The sequence below is a fragment of the Parambassis ranga genome, chromosome 13 (genome assembly GCF_900634625.1).
Source record: "Parambassis ranga chromosome 13, fParRan2.1, whole genome shotgun sequence".
NCBI classification, from domain to species: domain Eukaryota; kingdom Metazoa; phylum Chordata; class Actinopteri; family Ambassidae; genus Parambassis; species Parambassis ranga.
Window position 1 is genome coordinate 16644358 of NC_041033.1, and position 20814 is coordinate 16665171.

A 20814-nucleotide genomic window follows, 5' to 3' on the forward strand; every position below is an offset into this window, starting at 1 on the left:
CTATAGTCCCCCATGTAGACAGGTTGGTGACAAAGCCATAGTTTTTAATGATATCAGAACAAACTTCCTGTGCTCTGTCTGCATTACATTTACTACTTCACTTCCACATCTGTGCGGTATGAGAATGTTGCTGACTGGCAAAAAACATCAAGTACATTTAATTCAAGTGGCTCTCTGCATGTCGCTGTCAAAACTTATTGAGCAAAACTGTTTAGTAGCACATAAACAGATTTTATAATAGACACGGTTGTTGACAAACTGCAGCATAAATGACTGCTGAGAATAAAATAAACCGCGCCATGAATTATTATGAAAGATTTAATAAAAACTAACAGTCTATAGAGACCAGACACATTCTAATCAAGTGTGCTTTTGAGGCTCAGATAAATTATTCTTAATATCCAGCACTCTGCAATGTAATACACACTGTATTTATAAATTTTCTTCACAACTCGTCAGCCCAGTCCATCCAATTTTTCCTCCCCCTTTTCCAACCTTTCTGCTATTTGACTTTTCTTTCCCCTGTCTCTGAGAGAGGAGCTGCATAGTGGGAGTGTGTTGTCTCAGTGCCAGGGCAAAAATAGACAGTAAATTACAGAGCCTTCTGAGAACACCCCACCATGCTGCATGACCTCAAAATAACACTCGCAGACATACACTCACAGACTCACATACAGACGTGAAATACACAGTATGCTGTCCTACTTCTATATTTCCCGTTCAGCCAGTTGACGTGATGACTCTTTCACAACGTGCCAACCGACAGTCCTGCAAGAAAGTTATGTGCCTGTGAAGGAAACTCTGAGTCTGATTCACAGATGTTAATGCGATTACGGACTCATCTCAGCTTACTAAGACACACATGCACACTTGTAAAAGTGTTTATACAGATATGCCTCACCAAGGCTTAACCTCAGGGTACTCGCAAGAAACTCAACAGCAAATCTGCTGCTATTTCCTTCCAGTTTACAACCGATTGTCTTCCAGAAACAAGGCCCTGATCAATTCTGCACTAATGCCTGAATCACCAAACGCATGTTTCTGTGAGCTCAAACAAGCTCACAGAGCTCAAATGTATTTTTAAATCTCAGCGCTGCTACAAGAAAAAAAAAAAGAAAAAAAGAAAACAGGGCAGTGATGAATGAACATCACAGGTGTTTGTCATACTCACCTTGAGTGAGTCAAAACAGGCGATGACTTTGCCATTTTCCACTTGACAGCTCTTGGCAGGGTGGGCGAACTTGCACTCACTGTCCGGCCGTGAACAAGTTCCTCTCTGAAATTCCCGACAAACCTCTAATGTCAGCCACTTCGTGTCCCGGATCGGTGTCACATTCACCGCCATTTCAAACCAGGCAGGAGGAGTCGATTAAGACGAGCAGATATCCAGCAAATGCAGTTATGCTTGTGTCCGTATGTTTTTAATAACTCAGGGACAAATGATGAGTAAGAATAAGTAAAGGACATGGGAAGGAGCCAGGCTTTAGAGGTTTTGTCCCCACGGTCTGAATCTGAAGTGAAGCCTGTAAGGCCTTGGACTCGACTACCACCTGAGGCCCATCCTAGAGGTCTGTTTGTGGCTCAAATGGGAATCCTTCAGCGCCTGTCACCCAGGGCCAAGGGTGGTGACGGCCACAGAGGTTTGCTTTGTAATCTCTCCCTTTCAAAGACACACATGCACACACCACTTCTCTCTCTCTCTCTCTCTCTCTGTCTCCGTGCTTGCTCCTCGGATGAACTGTCAGATGAGACGAATGGCAAAACACATTATCGATCGAGCTGGCCCATGATGAAAAGATGCCGGGCTGGAGGAAAAAAGAAAGGAGGAGAAGAAGGAGGAGAAGGAAGAGGCCGGTGGAGGGGACAGCAAAGAGACAATCTTCTTCCACTCACAGGAGCGGATAAAAGCTGTGTGTCTTCGGTATCAGGCTCTGTCAGCAGAGAAGGGAGAAGTGGTTGACTTCCACACAGGAGGGTTGAATGGCATAGATGGAAAGAGGCCTGGCTGGCAAACAGAGGGAGGAGATGGAGGGAAGGAGGGAGGTGTCAGTGGTGTGCAGACAGCCTCAGCGGATGAGGTTGGCAGTCATGGCAGTCCTGGTGCTCCTGGTGTGGCTGGCAGCTCCGGCAGACATGGACAGGCACGGTGGCGCAGGCGGCTTCAGTAGAGCCAAACAGCCACGGGGGTCAGCGAATGAAGGCACTTCTCTCTGTGGAGGGAAGGAGGGAAGAGTGTCAATGGAACAGGGATTAACATACTCACAAATACAAGGTTAATACAATACACACACACACACACACACACACACACAATTGGATTCATTGTACAACCTCTCTGAGAGAAGCCCTCACAGAGACTACCAGGCTCTCAGCTGGAAAATCAAACACCATATTGCTAACAGTAATGCTCAGGCATTCAGGCACAGACAATTTATTTCAAAGGAAGACAGTGAAGAAGACAGAGAGATCAAATGAGAAAAAGAGAAAGTGGGAAGAATTATGTGCATGCATGTGTTTGTGGTAATTATTAAATGTATAATAATACTCATTAAGACTCATTAAAAAAGAAGATAATGGACAACAAGTAAAAACAAAATTACCAATAAAATGAAAACCATCACTTCAAAGGGCTTTTGACTATCAAATTTCATTCATGAATTATCAATCTGCCTTCGTCTAAATGGTCCCAGTGTCATGTGGTCACTATGAAAGAAGGACAAAGACTTACTAGTACTAATTGTACTCTCACAAGCACACTCTGACTGCCCTCCCACCAAATCCTCTACACCTTTCTCGTCAAACATCTCCCAATCTACCACATACACAACAGGCAAAACAAGTTGTGTATGTGACAGATAGTGTTGAGTTTGTGTGAAGAGGTGCTGGTGGGATACACCAACCTTGGTAACTTGGGTTGTGTATTTGTATCGGTTTCTGATTAGCAATCACACAGCTCTGTTGAAATGGATGGAGCATCAAGTTAACTGTAAGAAGTCACTATCATGCTTGTCGCATTTCACATCATTTTACATCCAAAGTGATGTCAACACAGTGCCACAACCTTTTCATTCATTTTGCAGATACAGTCTACACCACTGAGAAATCAGTAGAAGAGGGGTGTGCATGATTCAACTGCAAACATAATAGCAGCATCTTCTTCATAAGTTCAGTGCCGTGTGGGAATCCCTGCGCTCCTACACTGATGGTTTGTACAGATGCCTGTGGAGACGAACCTGCTAGAAGACTTGTGCCTTTTCCTTTTTATACGCACCAGCTGTGCTGTGTGGTTACGAAAATTGGGAGGTGCATGACTGACAGAAACAACACCAAAGTGCACTCTACAGTAGCAGTACTGACGACACTTCTGCTTCCATGCGTAAGGGTGACAATGAACATGAACTCTTGATGCAACTGCACACAACAGAGACAGGGTTACTTTTTTCTGTGCTGTAGCATTGTATCATAGAAACTCAAAGCAACCATAAATCAACACCAAAGGTTGACAGAAGGTATGTAACACAAGTAATTTACACTGTGTGTATCATGCCAGAACACTTGAACATCAACAGACTGATCATTTTATGATGTACAACAATGAGGTGAAAAGTGGAAGTACAGGCATAAAAATGGTGCTTTCATTAAAAAAAGACAAAAAAGAGAAGGAAAGTGAGAGCGGAAGGAAAAAGTCAGTAAAAAAATAACCCTTGGTCAAACATTGATTGCTTATGTGTCACGCTCTCTTCTCCTATTTGGGCCAGTCACTGTGGTGAACTACTTTTCCAGTCTCTGTTTGTGTGTGTGTGTGGACACCAGCAAGAGGCCAGGGCAGTCCGCTGTATCTGGCAGAATGGCTGTGGTCAGAAGAATATATAGAACAGACCAGTGCATTAAATATGGAGTGGCAAAATTAGTCTTCTGCATCTTGTTCTTACTAACTTCCTGACCTCGCCTCTGTCTTGTAGCCTTTTCCTGTATTGCAACCCTGAAGCCCAGGTGATATGTATCATATTTAAATATAGGCAGATAGATCTATGCTCTATATATCTATATATATCTATATATATATATATATATATATATATATATATATATATATATATATATATATATATATATATATATATATATATATATATATATATACACACCAGAACAGCAAAGAGGCCCCTTTGGTATGAATGTGTGTTGAGGTTTGAGCTATAACAGCAACAAAAAATAGCCAAACCACAAACGTTCACCCCCAAATGATCCATTTTTGGTCAGAAACTAGGCTGACCACAGCACTGCTATTGCTGCTCCAGAGGTCATGGGTGTAGGCAGAGAGAAAAAAATGTGAACAAAAATGTAATAAATAACAAGTTCTAGCATGCTCTGACATAAAAGAGAATATGCCCCATTTACAGGGACTGCATGAGTGAAAGGGAAGCAAACAGCTGGAGATTGTGCACAAATTAGATTAAACAAACTTGCCCTTCACTGCTTGGGCAGCGACATAGTTCTTTCACAGGATGTCTTCTGCGGTTTTTCCTTATACAGCTTTAATATCCTGATCTATGTATTCTATACAAAAGAGGGTGACAAGACGAGACTCAAAACAGGGAATCAAAAAAGGGTTACAAATGTGAGAAATGACTTTGGATTGAGGAAATATATAAATAAACGAGTCATCAATAAGCATCTCAGCATGGTGAATAATGCATGTGGCCATTTCCCATAGCCAGAGGCAGAAGATATTATAACACCGTCAGATCAACTAGCCAAAGTAATAAGCTGAGGAGGAGAGGGGGGTGGAGAAGGCCGGAGAATATCATGCATCCACAAACGCCCCAATTCCCCAAAACACACACACATACAGAGAGACAGAGAGATGGAGAGGAAGAGAGGGAGAGAGACTACATAAAGGTATACACAATAGAATATTGGCTAAACATTTTGTTTCATTCCTGACCAGCTTCAGCTGTTGACATGTGGTCTGCACAAAGCAGAGTGTAATGCCGACAGTGTCACCAGGGTTCATGTATCTCCTCGTTTAAAGAAAGCCATCTGATCTTGTGCTAATCCGGTTGCTAAAATGGTGGCCCTTGTTTGGCCGAACTCTGGATTTCTTTCATGCCTATGACAACTCTCCAGGAAAAACACTATTTACACATTACATTTAGCCCTGAGAACTCGCCCTGCTGAGTGTTAAGACTCATTCTGTCTCTCTCACACACACAGACACACAAACCTATGGCGCTGAAAATATGGCAATAAGTTCCTCAAATGGCCCATGTTGAAACTGTTCTAACAGAAATACATATCTTCAGTTAGATCTCTTTTTAAAATTAAAGGAAGTGGCTCTGATTGCCTAAGCTCTTGTATTATACAACATTTACTTCCCTCCATTCTTTCTCACCTTAGGGGCAAAGCAGGATGCCACCAACAGCACCAACACAATTAGTTAATGTACTGCTTTGGTGGCAGCTTTAGCATGCAGCTGCAAAACTCACGTGTACAATTTGTTGCTCACCACCTTTGGGGAAGGTACATGCTAACCATTGCTAAAGAGGATGAAACAAAATGTGCTGTTGAGACTTGATCCATCAGCTATACCGAAATTTGAGGCAAATCAAATAACTTACTGAAACTATTGTTCCACATTCATCTACCTAATCTCACATAGTTGTGACATATCGCATTAAACTCAATCTCAAAGTCAACCTGCTTCTGCTTCCATAGAAATATTTAGGATTCTTATTTAGGATCAACAGGAGGTCAGTAGGAGTCATTATCTCAGTACCATAAATGTCTAAACAAAATGTCATGGGAATCAGTGTGGTAGATGTTTAGAAACCTTATACCAAAGCAGCAGGCCAACAAACAAATAGACAAACAACAAACCAATACTGCTATCCCTAGCATGACTATAAATAATAACTAAACAAGTTTGTTTATAATGGCATCAGCACTACATTTTTTCTGCTTTTTGATATCACTTCGTTCTGTTTAGCACATGGAACTGCATTGTTAGCTCTAAGCTACATCCAATACTGCGCCTGAAAGCAGCACACAGACAGATAGAAGGAACAAAAGTGAGGAAAATGTGGTGAGCAGGGTTCAGAGATCTGAGCGATTTATACACATTGAATTTCTTCCACAAAAAGAAATAAGGAGCATGAAGAGAAAAAAAGCATATTCATCATTTGTTTGATTTCATATTACAGATCATAAAAGACAGCAGATGGGAAAACCAAAACCTGCAGACAAGTAAAAGGAAACAATTCGCTTCATAACAAAATCTCCCATGAGAGCGATGTTAAAGTGACCTCGGAGTTGTTGTCTAGAAATCGAAAGGTCATGTTTGGAGTATAAGCTGACAGCTCAGACATTCCTAAAACATCACAAATTTAGCAATCGGCTCATAATCAAAATATGCGGTGTAAGAGGTGAAGCGTCAAACAAGCAAAAGAGAAAAAGAGGAAAAAAGAGAGAGTGATGAAGAGAGGAATGAGAAATTCTGTAATGTGAGAGGTTAAAGGGCGCTGACTGCAGCAGCAAAGAGCAGATGCTGGACGCTTCGTATTACACTGCATCACCAGCTGACCAGGATATCATCTATAAATGACCTGAACTGCCCTTTATACTGATAGGAGCACCAGGGAGAGTGGGGGTTGGGGTGGGGAGGCTGTGGAGAGACAAACAGAGTAAAGGAGACCAGAGGTGGTGACGGGAAAAGGATAGAGGCTATAGAGAGAGTGATGGGAGGCAAACAGGGGCAATTAGTACAAGTTGGAGAGAGACAGAGGTTGGTGAGAAAGGGGGGGGGGGATCAAGGTAAGAGCTGGCAGGCATACCAAAGATGAAATCAGAGGAAAAAAAGTGGGGAGGAGAAAAGCAGAATTCTGTTCCATTTCAAAGCACTGCTGGCACTCTGCTGTGATACCATCTTGACATTCTTCATCCCTCTTCGTTTATCTTTCTCTGATCCCCACCTGTTCTCCTCCACTATTTCTCTTCACACATATACTTTTCTGTCTTTTCTCTCCCCAAGTCTTTCTCCTACTTAGAAATCCGTTCGCCTTCTGCTAAAGTTGTGCTCTGAGTATCATGTGACATAAACAACTTTGTGAACATGGCTCGTCTTTTAATAGTAGCTGTCCTCGTTTTATTCGCCCACTGTCTCGGCCCCCTCTATCTCTCCCTTTTACTGTCTCTCTCTTCTCATTTCTTGTTCACACAACACCTTATGCTGCAGTAATGTGCTGCAAGGTCATCATCGCCACGGCAACAAGATAAACTATGTTTAAAGCAAGGACAAAGTGGTTAATGGTGTCATATGATAGCTGTATGGAAGAAAATTATAGGAACCTGACTCTGTAATTAGTGATAAGAGATACCTTTATCACAATTACATATTTGACGAAGGTCTATCAAAAAGCACTGAATGTGTATATATGAATAGTTTGTGAGCATGCCAACAAGTCGTGACCATCTGTCTCGCCAAATCAAGGTCTGCACGCTGATAAACCCTGACAGCAGTGAATAGATCAGCAACCTTCTAGTTTTATTTCACTGCACTAATGAAGATAATAAAAATTGAACACAAAATTTCCTCACAGGGTTGCTGGCTGCAAGATGTTCTCCCTGGTCCATATTCATCACTTTCTCACTTGAGCAGCATTTTCACAGATTACCACAAGCTATGTCACACCCCTGATATCAGCCTGGAGCAACGTTCCTTTTCTCAACAAACACATTGTAATAAAATGTGAGTGGCCCAAAGTAATTGGAGAACTATATGTGTAGGTATCAACAAGCTATTTTAGTAGAGGAACTGAGAAATAAAGCCCATGCAGAAGTGTCAAAAACTGCAGTTCCCTCCAAAGCCTATGTTAGAATGTTCCACTTTACAGTAGAAATAAACAGCTTAATGCATGTATGGAGCTTGACCACTTTGAGTGACAGGCAGCTGCCAACACCTGCTCTCTTTATCTCTTTGCCTGTATTTGGATCAATAAGGATTTTAGGCAGAGTGATTCTGCCTACATGGAGACAGTCAGGCCTCCTACAGTAGATCAAACCAGCTCTTCTGAAACACATGGGTGACACACGCAGACGGTCCATCCTTACAGTGCAAGGCTTTGGTCCAGCTGAACATCATCATATTTTAGTAGGTTCGGAATAGACCAGTCAAATTAAACCATGGTTTTATGAGCTACCATAGAAAATATCAACACTCACACAGAAGCTGATGCTACAGATAGGAAATGTTATGTATGATTCATCCTAAGGTGAGGAATGGTAGTCCCTAAGTCCACATTGACAGTGGACTTGTGTTTTAAAACATTCTGTAGCAGACCATTCATACTATTTTGTTTTATTTCTTAGACTGGCAACAACATAGACTTGGGCTCACAGATAAAATGATTAAATTTGCCAGTCAAAGGTCACTGTGATTGCATGAGCATTCCAGTCTTCTAAACTCAATATTTCAGGAATGCTTTTAGGGAATTTCCTCAAGGATGAACAGAATACAATTTAGTGACCAAAGGTCAAGATCACAAAAACTTGTTCTTGCCTTTAACTTGACTTGTGAATGCATTAGCTCAGGAGCATTTTGAGAGACTGTCTGTCTTTTGAGACTTCTGTCCATTTATTAATAATACTGATTACAATTTGGTGGTCAAAGGTCACTGGAGATAAATGTAAAGAATTCATATGCTAATTAAGACAAAATTTCACACAAATATCTTACAGGAAAAAAATAAAAACTTTGAAAGCTAAAGTCTGTTGATGCAAAATCATCTTTCTTTCAAGATGCTGTTAGCTTGTTAACTTGTTAGCTTTAATTTTGTTTTTACCAAAACTATTTGGTAAGGTTTAAACAAAGACCATGTCTGTACTACCCCAACATTACAAGCCAAACTTCAGCAGCCGGGTCTGACTAGGTCATGGTCCATGGTCCTTTTAACGGCTGTATCAAAATGTATTGAAAGATCGGCTAAATTTATAGCGTATCACATAATGCAACCTCAGTAATTCTTTCTTTAAATACAGATTGTTGTTTAAGACTTATGTAAAAATTCATTTCTTCTTTAAGAAAACCTTGCATGACAATGACTAATGCATGGTGTATAACTCTCTTTTACCTTAGGCAAAGATATTTCATTTCATTTAATTTTATTATTTTGAAGTGATGGACACTTTGGTCTTACATTAATGAACTCAAACACCTTGCAGAGGGAACAGCAGTATTAATAAGGCTCACACGTGAACCTTGTCAAACAAACACTTGGTCCAACCCAGGCATAAGCTCGAGATTTGATCTGACTGTCTCTGGCTGAGTGCTGGTTGTTCTGCAATGATACTCCATTACGATGATGCTTCCACAGATTGTACCATCAGGGTAATATTATACTTCATTCTACTGCCTATCTTGTGACACACGCTGAATAGTTAGTATTGACCACAAAGCATGAGGCAGCAGATCTGCATCATCCACAGAGGATACGCAGCTTTGGAGATGAATGGAAGGTCAGGGGGTGCATTGATATTCAGGACCAAGTCATATGAGCAGTATGCGTAGCTTTCTCACATACACACATAAACATGCACAATCTGTGACTTCTTGCTTCAGCTGTAAGACAAACAGAGGGGAGGGGGGGGGGGGGGGGATGATGAGGGCAGTCAAGTGGCACGTGTGCAAGCTGTCGTCTGCACTGTGGTATCAGTGCAAGTGTTTAAAGAGCCTGACATGCACGGAGACGGGATGAGGCAGTTATAGTGGAAAAGTAAGGGGATCATGTTTAAGTGTGTGTGTGCTACAGAGAGGAAGCAGTTGAAATCAATCTGCATGATGCATACATTTTCCTCACCTACACAACTGCATCCAGCCTTCACAACCTTCACTGCAGTGTGGCTACCTGGTTGTGGTAACGGCAGCATGGTGTAATGCAGCGGCAGCAAGGGTGTCATTGGGTTCATGGACATAAACCAACTTACTGCCAGACCAGTCTGCTCCTCTCAAGAATAGCAATGGAGGAGGTGTGTGTGTGTGTGTGTGAGAGAGAGAGAGAGAGAGAGAGTGGGTGGGAGGGTAGATTGAGAAAGATTGGAAAATGGCAAGAATGAGAGGAAGAGTCACAGAGACAGAAAGACAGAGAGGGTAAGAAGGAGACAGTGAGTGATAGAAGGAGATGCCCATAGGATATAGATGTAATAGGTGGACGGGAGGCAGACAGATGCCAGTGAATAGTGAATAAGAGCCCGAAAAAATGCTCCCTTGTGTAAATTTACCACCTCGGCATGTGGCAGTTCAGGCACAGGGCCATTATCACGCATGAAAACAAAGCAAACACGCACACACACGCATCTCTTCTGCTGTGACAGACAGACACGTGTCCATTTGGAAAGACAATGCAGCAGACAGGTGAATAAGGGCATGGTAAAAAGGAGAAAGAAAGACACACAGACAGACAGATAGAGCGAAGGTACAGGTGACATGGCCTGAGCAAAACAGAGCAGAGATATTCAGCAAATAATGAGACAGGGGCAGAGTGAGGGAGAGGTTTCAGACAAGTACAGCAAAGTAAGAATAATGTATAAAAGATATGGGCTGTGGAAAATCCTTGACAGGAGCAGCAAGCAAGATGATCACTGATTAGATGATGAATGGCTTAAAAGCACAATTGTTGAAAAGATTATAAAGCTAATTAAATTAGCTGATGATTTGCCCTCCTGTGAATTTTTCACATTGCGATGAAATCAGGAAATACCAAAGAAAAGTCCAAATTTCAACCACACACACACACATCATAAAGTACAGAACCCCTTCAGTTGTCATCAGACCACTGTTCGGCCAAACAGGGGATAATCTGTACTCTTCAGCTGTCTATGACCAGTGATTCAGTTTGACACCTTAATCTGTGGAAATCGCAAAGGGCTCCTCCATGGAGCCAACTGTATTTACTATAGATTACATCTTCCACTAGTGTGCATTAGTCCGGTGACAGCTTTGCAGACTGCAGGGAAAACAGCAATCATACACCATTGACTGACTCACTGTGATTTTGCCACTCGCCAAATGGCCTCTCCCCCACCCACTCACCCAACCATTTGTCTGAGTGACTGTCTATCTGCCACTTACATGCTCTGTGTAGAATCTCAAGGCTTGGGACTCAAAGTCGTCTCTACTTGCATTCTCTTGCTGTCACCTTGATCAAAGCGTCTGCCCTGTTTTCTTTTTTTCTTGATAATTGAATAATGCAAATCAGGTTGAAAGTGCGCTCATGTCACTATGCACATACACACAACTCATTTTTCCACACAAACACACAGCTCATCTGCATTCGACAGACTGCCCTGTGTGCCTGCCGAGGACAGCAGGGAGATGACATCACTTCTACAGGACAGATTAGTTGGAGGGATGAAACTGGAAGGTGAGGGAGGATGAAAAAAAACAAGGACAAAAATCACACAAGGAAAATCTTTTTACTCCTTTTTTTAATAAATTAACAGTACAGGTAGCCATGCAGCCTCTCACTCTCCCACTATCCCCTCTCTTTCTTCTCACAGTTGTTTAGTCACTCGTGTGTGCTGTGAAATTCAGTATGTATCTGAGTGCCTCTGCGTTCTCGCTGCTCTATACTCTAATGACCTTGTAGATCCGCCTGCTCTGATCTGCAGAGAAGTTTTTTTTTTTCAACTGACTGAGAGTCAGACACCATAAGAGGAACACAGAGTGAGCCATAAAAAAAAGCAAAAAAAAGCTGAGAGACAGAAAGCTGCAGAGAGACAAAGCCAGAGACAGAGGAAGTAAAAACTGTGAAAGAAAGAGGCTGAGGTGCTGACACTGGTGGGTGATAAGGGTGTGCTTTCAAACAACGGATAGATGCAATATGTGCTACAGCATCACTAAATGATGACATCACACATAAGAGCTCAATCTCTGCGAATCAATAATGCTGCATAAAATAACAAAATACTTAAGTTAAGTAGGTGTGCCGCCCGCAAAGGTCCATCAACATTTAGGCAACATGACATCAACTCAGCTCAGTCAATTGTGACCACTGAAGCAAGATGCCATAATTCCAACTGACTGTGGCTGCGTGGGTGATTTAGTATAAAGGCCGACAATAAAGACTGACAAACTGCTCAAACGGGGGAGTAGGTGGTGGCATTAAACCAAGTCCAGACTTTCACCCAGGAGACACAGTCCCACGTTGGACCATTGCTTTTCACTTCATGTTTATTTTTTTACTGAGTCACTGCTCACTTTGCTTTAAGAGTTGTTTAGTGTATTCAGTGCTTCACCCCTTTGCCTGTATTCAGATTACACAGGAGTTTAGGCAGATTCAGATGTTGTCATTATGATGATAGCTGAAACCTCCCAAACACACACAAAACTTCTCCTCACTAATATTCACTTTATGCCTGTGTCCAAACAACCCAGATTCAGCCCAATTAGCATTGCCTCAAGGACCTGCTGTCAGATAAGCTTTAGTAACAACAGTAAAACATGATCTGAAAGGTTAAAATTAGTTTGCGATAGATCCATTCCAACACATTCCAACACAACGCCCAGGATGGTTCTGGTGTAACAAACCATGGCCTACATTTAGATGGTGATTCTGTTTTTCTTCTTCCTCTTTTTATTGCTTTGCAAATGAGAAATAAACATTTCACCACAGCTTCCTGTGTGCGGTATTGGGAATTTGTTCATCCTGTGAACACTAATCAGAAAGTCTTCAATGTCCAATTTTAATGCGTTGCAGATTTTACCAATCGTTTTATATACTTACAATTAAAAAATAGAAACACAACCCTAAAAAAAATCCATCTGGGCCTCACATGTCAAAAGCTCATGCAAATGTAACCAAGTTTTTTTGGCATTTATGTATATTTTTTGGATCATTAGGGACATTTGTCAGAGTAGCCAGCCTCAGTAATGCTGGATTTTGAATCATTTCCTGAGGGCAGCTGTAGTGTAAACACCAGTAGTTCTGTCATTATACAGGAGGAGTGTAGGGCTGTTCATATGTGTAGAAACTGGTGTGAGTGTGTGTGTGTTTCTTTATTCACTCATCCATAAACTAAGTGCACATTTAGCTTTAACAGTAATAGCTGCACAACAGGGATTTTAGAGCGGTCCAATAAGAGAAAAAAAAAAGAGACACTGAATGTATTCTGCCAGAAGTGGGAATGTGTGTCAGTGTGTGTGCGCTAACTACTCTGCGCAACATTAAACACTAACGTTACCCGGTCTTTTGTCTGCTTCGGCTCTTTTCCACATTAAAACTGTCCCACCTCAAACTACTGCGCATTAGCAGTGAAGCATGGCGACAATCTGCATGTGTCACCACACTTGCAAACAGTCAAATAACTTACTCAAACAACACATCAACACATCATATTCAACATCCAGATGGTGAAAATAAAAATCTGATATGGCAGAACAAATCAGAAAAAGTAAGCATGGACAGCTTGTGTCTAAACAAACACAAAGTAACACACACAACCCACACACACACACACACACTGAGTAAACAGTGAAAGACTTACTGTATCTCTGCAAGGACTCATCTGACTGCTGCTGAGGGGAGAATGGAAAGCGAAAACCTCATGCTTGCTTCGCGGCACTCCTCTCTTTCACTCCCACTGTTACTGCCCCCTCCTCCTTCCTTTTTTTTTCTCCCTTTGCTTTCTCCCTCCCCTGCCTCTTTTCCTTCCTCCTCCTCCTTTTCTTCCTTCCCTCCCTGTCCTTCGCTCCTTCTCTATCCCTCCTTTCCACTTGGCAGAGCCTTACAGTATTCAGATACACCAGACTCCATATAAGGCAGCACAGCTAAACATGTCACACATAATTTATCCACAGCAGGCTGCAAGTTCACCTTTCACAGCTTGGATCATATGCAAAAGACGCAGGGAGAGGAAAGCAGTGAGCAGGGAAACAAACAAACTTCTACTGTCAACAGCCACGTTCACAAAATGTATGCATGCATCTGCATGCATGTGTGTATGTTAACTAATGCTGACAATCAGACCATGGAAATGCTCCAGAAGACTTAAATGCAGCTCACCTGCACTGTTTCAACACCTCCCTCCCTCCCTCTCTTTCCCTCCACCACCTATATCTGCAGGCAGTAAATCTCATACAGATGCTGTTTGTGAGACCTGTCCACCTGCACGCCCCCTTCTCTCCAACCCTCAGTTTATCTGTGCTACCACTTTTATAAAACATGACTGACAAGGAAAAAAAGGGAGAAAAACAAACTGTAAGGAAAACAACATTTTACACAGAGAAGGGCTAAACAGAGAGAAGGAGGAGGAGGAGTTAAATCATTGTGTGATTGAAACAGGGAGATGCAGCATGTGAGAGTGCAAGAAGAGACAAGACAGATAAAAATAATACGTCAAGCAATAAGTCTCCATCCGGAGCTCTGTCTGGTTGTGGCTGTGAGAATCAGCAATTCCCTCTGATGATGTGTCAGGTTTTGCACAATTGATGGCTTAAAAAATACATGGTTCCTGACCTTTCTTCTGACTCTTCTACTCCCCCTGGTTGAGCTGTCTTTAACTTGCAGCCTTTGTATCACACTTGAACAAAAATATAAAAAAATAAATAAATAACAAGTGTACACCACAGATAGTAAAATGGTAAAAATAAAGAAAAAAGTAAAAGCGGGGAGTGAAGAGAGAATGAGAAAGATTGGGAATAATAATAGATGCACTCGAGTAGCAGTGCTGGCTGGTAGCTTTTCTCCTCCCTCCTCCACAGCTTCAGTCCACTCACAGGACAGCAAGAGTCACAGCTCTGTTGCCATGGTGTCTAACTCCATCAAACACTACGTCAGGTGCATGTGCGTTTATGTGAGCATGTGTGTTGTGTTTGTAGAGGTGTGTGTATGTCAGGTGGGTGTTACCAAGTGACTCAGAGCCACATCACTGACTTGTGGCTGCAATATATCAGGTTGTTATGAATTTATCACTGTATTGGATTGTGTGTGTTTTTGTCTGTGTGTGTGTGTGTGTGAGGGAAAGGTGTTGATTGAACAGCAGCCTACAGCCCACCCTCAAAAGCACCTATGATGGATCTCAGTGCTTCTGTAAGTGTTAATGTTTAGCTTTAGCAACTATAAATGTTTATCAATTCATTCATTGAGTCAAAGTAACACACTACAGACCCCAGTAATATGCAATTATAATTTTAGAGATGGCAAGTCATTGTCCTGTGCCCAAAAAAGGTCCTTCAGTGGCCTTACTGGATTGCAGCATGCAGAGTCTCACTCTCAAGTGTGTACATGTCGTATGGGGATCATCTAGAAAGCAGATTTTTTTTAATACCCTATAGTGTAGCAGATGTACTGCTACACTACAGGGTATTAAAACATTTAGTGGCATTTGCCTCCTGCAAACCTGATTTCGGCACATCAGTCTCTTAACCCAGCAATATTACAAAGTTGCAGTACACATGAAGCATGAAGGAACATTACTCGTCACTTAGAATTTGGTCGGATCCATTCATTCAGCAAAATATTTGGCACTTTAGGTGCTAACTCCCTTTTGGACAGCGGCTATTTTCAAACTTCTGAGTATTCTGGTGCTGGATGAGTAGTGCAGTAGCTGTTTTTAGAGCTTCTTCACGCTTAACACTGAGAGTGGTGAGAGGGAGTAAAAATTGTGGGACACACAAAAAATGAGCCAAAACATAGTAAAATGCAAAACATAGTAAAATGCAGCATCAGGCCTCACATAGTATGTGCTAGTAAGTCATGTGAAATTTGCAGATGGGGAATAGGACTCCAAGAAAATGGAGAAGCTTGTTGCAGTTTGGAAAAGTCTATCTTGTAACATTAAATGTTTTTAAGAAATATGGTTTTAAACCTAATCAGTGACTGATAACCAAAATGATAAGAACATCAGTCTTCAGTTCAGAGTGAGCCCTTCATATCTACAGCAGCCTAAATCCAAACACTGATTAACAGAGGGCCTTTAGCATTGTTCATACGACACACATTATGATAACAATGTACTACGAAAGCATTAAAAAAGAGAAGGCAATGCAAATAACAAACTCCAGCTCACACTTTTACACCTTGTGCTGCAGTTAACCACGTACTGTCCAAGTGCAGCCTCTTATTTCCCCTCATTTCTGCAGTTGGCATTATGTATGGCTCGGTAATAATTGTTTGATAGGTATTGACAATAAGTGTTTTTTACCAATGACTTGTGAGGAGAGCATGATGCAGCAGTATAAAACGCAGGAAATAGACACATTTGAGTTCTACTTCTGACATTTTTGCCTTGTTAGCTACAAGCCACTGTAGGACATTAGCATCATTTCTAGTTTTCATTTTTCTATTTAAGCTTTTTGTAGTTAAATCACTTTAATAAGTATGTTTTTACAATTGGACCCACATTCCTGATTGTTGACATCTTTTCTGGACACGCCTGAGCCAGACTCACACCATTAAGGTAGGAAACCCTGTGGTGCGGCCTGACACATGATATGTTGTGAAATAGCGTTAATATCTTGCAAAGCTAATAGTAAGTAGTGAGTAATAATAAATGAACATGAAATTGCTGTTGGTGCTATAGAACAAAAAGACGTGACCTGACTCATTTTCCCTCAGACCAGTCATATTTGCCAGGAGGTGGTTTTAAACCACTTTTATAAGCAGAATGTTTAACAGAGTATGATACCTTTATCCAACAGTTTTCCTGTTGAAGTGGTGGCCATGGTCTTTACAACATACCCACTGTATTGACAATATTTTTCTATATGATTGTGTTTTCTTAAAAAAGAGCCCAACTGGCCAATTCTGGACACACACTGTGAATGGGCACTGCTGTAATATTTTAGATGCTCAAGGTTTCAAGAAATTAATCTGCACATCACTTCCACTCGAGATATAATGAAGTAGGAGAGAAAAGCAGTATGAAATGGAAATGCTTAAGTAAATAACAAGTCATTCAGAACTATTTGAGTAAATGTACTTTCCACTGGCAGGTTTCTGCTCTAAAGGCAGAACTGTAGTGATGAAGAAACAAGGCACGGTGAAAGGTTTTGGACTTGCAGATAATTGCTGCAATTGCAGATAATTTAATGCACACTAAGGTTCCTGCTCACTGCGCTCTGCTGATGTCTGTGTGTGGAGGAGAAACTGAAAAGGACTTTTTTTTTTGAGGCACTGCTTTCTAACACGAGCCTGTTCTCGTTCCAATCATATTGAAACCAGGTCAGGGACCTTGGAACATGTTCCACATCATTAAAGGAAGGAATGAAGAAACATCTTGGGTATAGGAACAGACTTTAAACTGATCTACGTGTATATCAACTGTGATCCACAACGCTGCAAAAACAATATATTTTATAAAGAAAGTTACAGATGGAAACTCCAGCGGCACAGGTTTCGTACATTCATTCATTGCTCTGCTTGGCTGTGGAGCATATAAGGTCTAATCATAAACGCATGACCTTGCAGAGCTCCTCAGTCTGCTGGTACCAACATACAGTATTCTAGGGTGACCTCAGTGGAAAATGTGGGATTCTGTCACCACGCAGCTCAAGTAGTAGAATACATGAATGCTCATTGTTCAAAGAACTCACCACTGAAATACTTCTGGTATGACCACTGTTATCCAAGGAAATGCTGGATTTACTCTCATGATCTGCTTGAGCCAAAACCACTTTGTTTTTTCTTCAACTTAACTAAAGACAGACAGACATTCTTCAGCTGTTTTTTTCTTTTTCTCTTCTGTGATTTAGAGCATCTCTCTCTCTCTCTCTCTCTCTCTCTCTCTCGCACACACTCACATTGGAGAACACACATAGGTGACTTGACCACGCAGCCACATTTTTTCTAACTGCTGAACCACAGTAAGAGATATAGATACTACTGTCACATAGGTGCCCGGTGGATAATTCTGTTAGTCGCCAACACTGACAGTGGCTTTTAATAAAAGCAACCCTAATGAAAAAGAGGGAGCCTCTCCATTTTGACAGGTGGATTTCTGCAGAGCTGTGTCAGTGCTAAATGGAGACAAACTGAATATTCAAAAGATTTTTTTTGTCTGATCTGCATTATGTCTTTTTTTTTTCATTTCATGTCCCAGGCTGCAAAAGCTCCTTTGCATAGTCTGATACAGTGTTCAGCACAAACAGTGTCTCGCTTCCACATAATACAGAAAAACAAACATGTAGTCTTAAAGCTTATTTGCTTTTTGTGGCACTTACAAATCTTACTACCTTTGGTTATATGTTATTAAATTTTGATAAGAAAAAAACAGACTTACATTATATCTCTTAAATGAAGGTTTCATTTAAAGATTGTCAGTTTTATTTCTTATTCAGGCCTTCATTTTGATCCTCTGTTGGGTCTCCAGTGCTGGTTCAACGATAAGGTTTTTAGAAAAGAGACCTGAAATTTCTCATTCGAGTCGTGTGGTAATAAAGTTTAAGAGTCCCTGCTGCAATCGTGTTTTCCTGCCTGTCTGCATCTCTGGCGCAGCAGATATGGTCACAAGCTTCAGTGGCCGTTAAACCACAAAATGACCCATAACAGAACAGCCCCGCTTTTACCGGCCAGTCATCTAGCACTAGTGTCTTGTAGATAGACTCTTACAAACAAAAAAAACTCTCACTAATAAATGACAGTCAGTGTGAAAGTACAACTTGGTTTTGACAGAAAACATTAGACTTAAATTTAATGGACATAACTGACTGGATTTTTTTTTCTTTTTAATTAAACATTGGAATCCACACTTTATTAATTACTATGTTACTGAATAATTAAAGAAAACTGTAACATGAACAGTCCAGAATGACATTTCTGTTCCCTAAAATGTCGTTTCCTAAAAGTTACACCATGTTAACCAGCGCTCCCTTCAAATAAACACATGCAAAACCCTTCCAGCGTATTCAAATCAGCTAACAGTATCTCACAGATGGAAGGAAAAAATATGCAAACCACTACAGGCAAAACAAACATGGGTATTTCACATGAACTATTTTAGCTCATCTTTTTTAATATATGCTTATGTTTACAAAAAAAAAATCACAGATTCAGATTTTTTCCAGGAAAGGGAAAAGCAGCAATCACTAGCAACAGGCAAGGAAGTTGTCGGAATCATAACATGTCAAATATTAATGACACTGTGGCGTCTGCATGAAGCCACGTTCCCTCTCCTCTCAGCAGGCAGCAGCAGACAGAGAAAGAGATCATCTCGTGAAAGCAGCAGAAATCCGCTCGGTCACAGCAAAGCTGTCTTACCTGCCTGGTTGTCTGTGTGTTTCTCTAACGCTCGGTCTGGGTGTATGAGTGTGTGTGTGCTCACACACAACCCCTCGAACAGGAACTGATGAATCTGCACGACTTCAGCCTGCAGCGTGCAGTGCATTATGGGGCTTCAGTCTCTCTCTCTCTCTCTCTCTCCCTCTCTGTTGGCACAGTGTTAGAGGGGGATGTCCTCGCCTCCCGTCTGGAGAGAGGAGGGTGAGCTCACACACAGGCTGTGTCCACACACGCACACACGCACACACACACACACACACACACACAATGCAGAAGAAGCCTTATGATGACGACTACCGCGGCTTCCGTTGCCATGGCAACAGCCTCCCCTCCTCTTCCTGCTCCCCCCACCCATCGCTCTTGTAGTTTATAGGCTCAGTGTATTCTGTTTAAATAGTGAAATAGAGTGCCACAAAAAAAAACGTCTCACAAACTGTACTCGTTCTGTTGGTCTCTTCTTCCGTTTAACATTTACTTAGAGCCAGAGCTGACACAGGAATGAAATGAGGCTGTCATGGACACGTGATCACTAACTGTTGCTTCTGCCTTCAGAGATAAAGAGGAGGTATAGTGTGTTGTAAGAGGGAGTACAGACAGAGAGAGATACTGGCCATGTGTGTGTGTGTGTGTGTGTTAAAGAGATGGTTCCTGGAACCAGGCTACGGTTCCTGTTTGTGGTTTCTTCCCTTTTCTGCATTGCTACTGCCAGTTCACTGAGGCCTGCAGCTCTTTGATAACACACATTACAAACAAGGGAAGTACAGCTGGACTGACCATTGAAATGAATGGCTGTTGTGCATATGTGTATGCAGGCACACAAACAGACACTTTCTTCCAGCTATTCACATTCCTAGAGGTTGGTTTTAGTAACCTAAGACAAAAAAGGAGATAGAGGTATAAGTACTATGAAGGAGAGGGAATGAGGGTGAGGAAGCAAAGAAGATGAGACCTCTTCTCTACTGTCTCCCATGACGACAGAGTGGGTGGAAGGCCACGGCTGTCCTTCAGGCCCTGCAAATCAGCAAGTCACAGCTGAGACCTAAAGCACATACCGCTAACCTCCAACACTCAATCTTTAGACATAGCCCTGCTGAATTTTTATCTCACAGCAATCATCGCTCCCTTCCTCCATCTCTGTGTGCCCCATTCTGCCCTATGAGAATATTTGCTGTCACACAGACATGTATATTACATGTTTACATCAAGATTAAATCTCGAAGCCACTACAGCTACGAGAACTTGAGTTGTCAGACCAGATAAGAAAAAAAACACCATCCCCACACTCTTCTCTGTCGTTTCAGTAGCCATGGGAACAGGTAGAAACTGGGATTCACTGAGCATTGATTGATGAAATTGTGAGGATGATTTAATCAGTGAGTTTGGAAAAGAGATAAAATGGGAGCAGTTTAAGAAATGAACACAAGGTGGGAGGCAACAGGTGGTACTGAGTTTAAACATGCGTCTTTTTTACAGTATCAGTTCCTGGAGTGTTTTTATTTGGGTGGGTTTCCTTTATTGTGTTGATGAAATCCATTTAATAGAA

At 41.6% G+C, this 20814-nt stretch overlaps 1 protein-coding gene across 11 annotated transcripts in view; it reads right to left on the reverse strand.

Annotated features, from left to right (window-relative positions):
- LOC114444299 (muscleblind-like protein 1) overlaps positions 1–19379 on the reverse strand; it is a 57301-nt gene extending 37922 nt beyond the window's left edge. For 9 of the 11 annotated variants that reach the window (XM_028418746.1, XM_028418747.1, XM_028418749.1 and 6 more), the window contains exons 1-2: positions 13540–13678; positions 1172–2210 (exon numbers count right to left, since the gene is read on the reverse strand). In XM_028418746.1, coding sequence (XP_028274547.1) covers positions 1172–1345 — 174 coding nt within the window. In that variant the 5' untranslated portion in view covers positions 1346–2210; positions 13540–13678. Of the gene's footprint in view, positions 1–1171; positions 2211–13539; positions 13679–14510; positions 14570–19250 lie in introns of those variants that run through there. The other 2 variants (XM_028418740.1, XM_028418741.1) reach the window with 2 other exon arrangements.
- Positions 19380–20814: the final 1435 nt, after the last annotated feature.